At 45.7% G+C, this 4,390-nt stretch overlaps 1 protein-coding gene across 1 annotated transcript; it reads right to left on the bottom strand.

Annotated features, from left to right (window-relative positions):
* Positions 1-307: 307 nt before the first annotated feature.
* Positions 308-4,174, bottom strand: LOC141171843 (gastrokine-2-like). Its single transcript, XM_073655468.1, has 6 exons — positions 4,017-4,174; positions 3,395-3,532; positions 2,057-2,194; positions 1,726-1,836; positions 716-838; positions 308-630 (listed from the first exon to the last, which is right to left on the bottom strand). Exons 1-6 carry the CDS (start codon positions 4,056-4,058, stop codon positions 514-516), a joined length of 669 nt encoding a protein of 222 aa, XP_073511569.1. The 5' UTR covers positions 4,059-4,174; the 3' UTR covers positions 308-513.
* Between the last annotated feature and the right edge of the window lie 216 nt (positions 4,175-4,390).

Raw genomic sequence — 4,390 nt, forward strand, 5'->3', positions numbered from 1 at the left:
AGTCGCCTCCGCCGGGGCCGCACGCCGGTCATAAACTGCAGCACGTCTGGAGCGATTCTGCCTCTACAATGATGTCAGTTTTGATGAATTTGCAGCGTACCTCGCCATGGCGTGCCCCAACCCATCTGCTATGGCAAAAGCCTTTCAGCTCTGGCAATACAAACAGCAAATGTCACAAAATTGTTCCGCAACTTCAAGTTACAAAAAAATAATTGTGACAATTCACGCTGCTTTTAACACCAGAAAAATGACAAAAACGCCTTGATGCATCGGGCTTTACTGCAAAACACTGGTGAAAATCCACGGATGAATCACAACCTAAATCTTTATTTCCACATGACGGGACATTTGCTACAATAATATCACATTATATAGATTATTTATTATTATCGGGGGGGTTGTGTCATTTTATTTCTGACAGATGTCGCTGCGGAACGATCAATGTGTCCGCCGTGAATCTTCTGCATTTATCTCGTCACTGCAGGATCTCGTGTTTTTCACAGAAATAAAAGATTATTCAACAGATTGTGACGGTTCAGCTGGTCTGATAATTACAATTACTATTGTACCATCGGGATAGATAATGACAGTTGTTTCGTCCTCAAGAGCTAGTTTCCGTTTCATCTTTACCTGGAAAGAGACAAAGCCTTTGTTATAGCCTCTGTGCCTGTAACAATATACCTGGACTTGTAATACTCCTGTGCACCTCACTTACCATTTCTGCCCAGTAGGTGGCGACGTTGCCGCACATCAGTTTTATATTGAAGCCCAAATCCACAAGTTTCACTTCTTCAGCTGAGATAAAGCTGAGGGTCATGGAGTCTCCGACAGTGGAGTTCTGTGGGGGGCAATGGAAAGAGATTAGGATAAAGAGCAACCCCCTTCTCACATCATTACCCTGCCACATGCGGACCCCACAAGACCAGAGATCTGGATTTGGATTATAGAGAAGGAGTCAGTCGTTAAAAATGTATCAACCCAAGACCCAATATAAACAAATAAATACAAATAAACAAACAGAAATGAGTAATGTTGTATCACTATGTATCACATGCTCAGCTTTCTGCATGTTCACTTTCATACATTCTAAAACTCAACATGAAAAAACTGAACTCATCCTCTGTCTATCATCCCACGCTACACCCCACAGACCTATCATTCACAGGGGGGTTATCTGATGAAACAAGTTCTCACCTATCCACAGGATATGTGCTAACTTGCTGATCGGTGGATGTCCGACCTCTGGGACCCGCACTGATCAACACAATGGAGAATTTTTATACCTGACAGCGAACTTTTAGCCGCGTTGTAAAATGGAGCTGCGGTCTGGACTGTGCACTGCCGCTGCTTTCTAACATGGATATAAGTGCCCCGTTCTGCCGACCTGGGCAGGTCCAACGGTCGGACCTGCAACAATCAATATATTGTCTCTCAGACCTCAGATCGAAGCTTTTTACCATGTTATGCCTCTTCAAGAACATTTCCTAAATTTGCTCCTTTTTCCACTTGGAATAGGTTAAAAAGCTTGTGACCGCCCTCATCATCTCCCGCCTAGACTACTGCAACATCTCCAATCTGCCAAAATATCCTTCTGTCACATAATCTCCAGTCTAGAACCTGTCCTCTCCATACAATCAGCCCTAATCTGCTGATGCCTCCCTACATGTATGAGACGGGAGCAGGAGGACGTGACACGGGGAAGATGTGAGCGGCATCCGGACTTACACTGGCCCCGTAGTGCTCTATTGTCCGCTGCAGGTCCGGTTTGGACGGGGTTGTTGACTCATCCATTCTCAGCATGTAGCAGCGGTTCTCAGTCCGGATCCCGATGAGTTTCTGTGCCGGAATACAATATAAAATAAAGCAGGGAGAAGATTTACTTTTCAGGAGTCTGAGAAAGTTGGGTGATCGCCCCGATAATGGCAGCAGTATTTCCTATCACTCAACTCCCTGTGTGACAGGTTTCCCCTTTTAGAAAGTTTGGTAACCCCAGTGGAGGCTATCATGGCAGTCACATTGGTTTCAATCTCTCACCGATCCCATAAGCAGATCTTACCTGGTTGTAGTCCAGGAGCACAGAGGCAGAATGCTTATCGGATTTGATAAATATGGCGAATACGTTCCCCCCATCGTGACTATAAAATGTCTGATGGACGTTCTCTCCAGCTCCTGATGTGTAGGACATCGCCACCATCTGCAATAAGGATTGTTACATTGTAGCAAGAAATCGATGCAGACAAAGAAAAGGATGAAGCGAGCGCTCTGCTCCGATAAGACGGGATCGACAGGCGGCTGTGGAAAGTCAAGTGTCTGCGGGGACAGGCGGCTGTGGAAAGTCAAGTGTCTGCGGGGACAGGCGGCTGTGGAAAGTCAAGTGTCTGCGGGGACAGGCGGCTGTGGAAAGTCAAGTGTCTGCGGGGACAGGCGGCTGTGGAAAGTCAAGTGTCTGCGGGGACAGGCGGCTGTGGAAAGTCAAGTGTCTGCGGGGACAGGCGGCTGTGGAAAGTCAAGTGTCTGCGGGGACAGGCGGCTGTGGAAAGTCAAGCGTCTGCGGGGACAGGCGGCTGTGGAAAGTCAAGTGTCTGCGGGGACAGGCGGCTGTGGAAAGTCAAGCGTCTGCGGGGACAGGCGGCTGTGGAAAGTCAAGCGTCTGCGGGGACAGGCGGCTGTGGAAAGTCAAGCGTCTGCGGGGACAGGCAGCTGTGGAAAGTCAAGTGTCTGCGGGGACAGGCGGCTGTGGAAAGTCAAGTGTCTGTGGGGACAGGCGGCTGTGGAAAGTCAAGTGTCTGAGGGGACAGGCGGCTGTGGAAAGTCAAGTGTCTGCGGGGACAGGCGGCTGTGGAAAGTCAAGTGTCTGCGGGGAAATCATCATTACTTTTTTGCAGTTTTCATGTTGTTATCTGGAAACCGTCAACAAGTTGTTCTTCACAGAACAATCATTCTTATCTCTTGTGTCTGATTAGTACATTGAGTGCACAGTAATGTCCTGAAGTGAATGAGGGTCTGATTGAGGTGGGGTCCACACAGTGGTCAGTGGGCGAGGTGTGTGCCTGCGGGGTGTGCCTGTGGGGTGTGGCTGAGAGGTGTGCCTGCGGGGTGCGCCACGTGTGCCAGCGACTTTCCACCTGATTATTACAAAACTTATTACAAATTGTTGGCTTCTTTTTCATGGCTGAATAGTTTCTGGAAAACTCTGTGGCTATTAATAATAGGTAAGTAGCCAGTCATCAATTTCTAACAATTAATTAGAAATCTGCTCAGAGTCCTGAAGAGACACAAATTCAATCCGTCAGCAGCAACTTGATTGTTTTCAGGAGGAAACAGGAGATTTTATTTTGATAGACTAAAAATTAAGAGTAAACTGAAATACGTTGCATTATAGGTGGAGCGTCACCTTCTCTGCGTTCTTCTGATTCATGTAAATGGTAAGTGTAACGATGACGGCGATTGTCACAGCGAGGATGAGTCCGGTCACAATGGCCACCAACCACTTCCTCCTGGGATCTAGTGGTTTGGAAAACAGGCTGTATGGCTGATGGGGGAAATACCAACATTATAGGATCGCGCTATTCTTATATATACCATACATTGTAGAATTACTGGCCCCCATATAAAGTAAAAGAGTTTACTAGCCTTCTATATACCATATATTATTACTAGCCCCCTATGTACTGTACATTATTAGCCCCTATACGATGTATATTATATTATTTTAGCCCCTATATACTGTACATTGTTATTAGCCCTTATATAATGTATATTATATTATTAACCCCTATATACTGTACATTGTTATTAGCCCCTATATACTGTACATTATTAGCCCCTATATGATGTATATTATATTATTAGTCCCTATGTACTGTACATTATTATTAGCTCTTATACAATGTACATTGTTAGCCCCTATATGATGTATATTATATTATTATTAGCCCCTATAGACTGTACATTATTATTAGCCCCCACATAACGCGTATTATAGTATACATTCCATGTATGTGATTCTTACTTACCGGCAGATTCATGCTCAGCTGTTCCTGCGTCTTTTGCTCCATGGCGGCTCTGGTCTGAAGCCTCCAGCCCCGCTGGGCTCTTTATAGGGAAAGCTCTGCGCCCAGGGCCGTCCCTCAGAAGGAACTTGGAATGAGCCCCGATTAATGAAAGCGTTATTGATGCGGCCCTGGTGTCACACACACGTCACACTGATTACATGTGCCCTCCAGGAGTCATAGGATTCTCTATAGATTCTTTTATGCAGCTTAATAATAATAATAAATCGTAGAAGGATCAGTCCTCTGCCTGGAGTTTGTATCAGCAGATGTGAAGGATCTTTGTATCTCATCAATAACCAATCAATAGTGGCAAGTAAAGAGAAAAGTCACTGCCC

Source organism: Phyllobates terribilis, unplaced genomic scaffold (assembly GCF_046119375.1).
Source record: "Phyllobates terribilis strain yellow unplaced genomic scaffold, ASM4611937v1 Scaffold_12__6_contigs__length_324123572, whole genome shotgun sequence".
NCBI classification, from domain to species: domain Eukaryota; kingdom Metazoa; phylum Chordata; class Amphibia; order Anura; family Dendrobatidae; genus Phyllobates; species Phyllobates terribilis.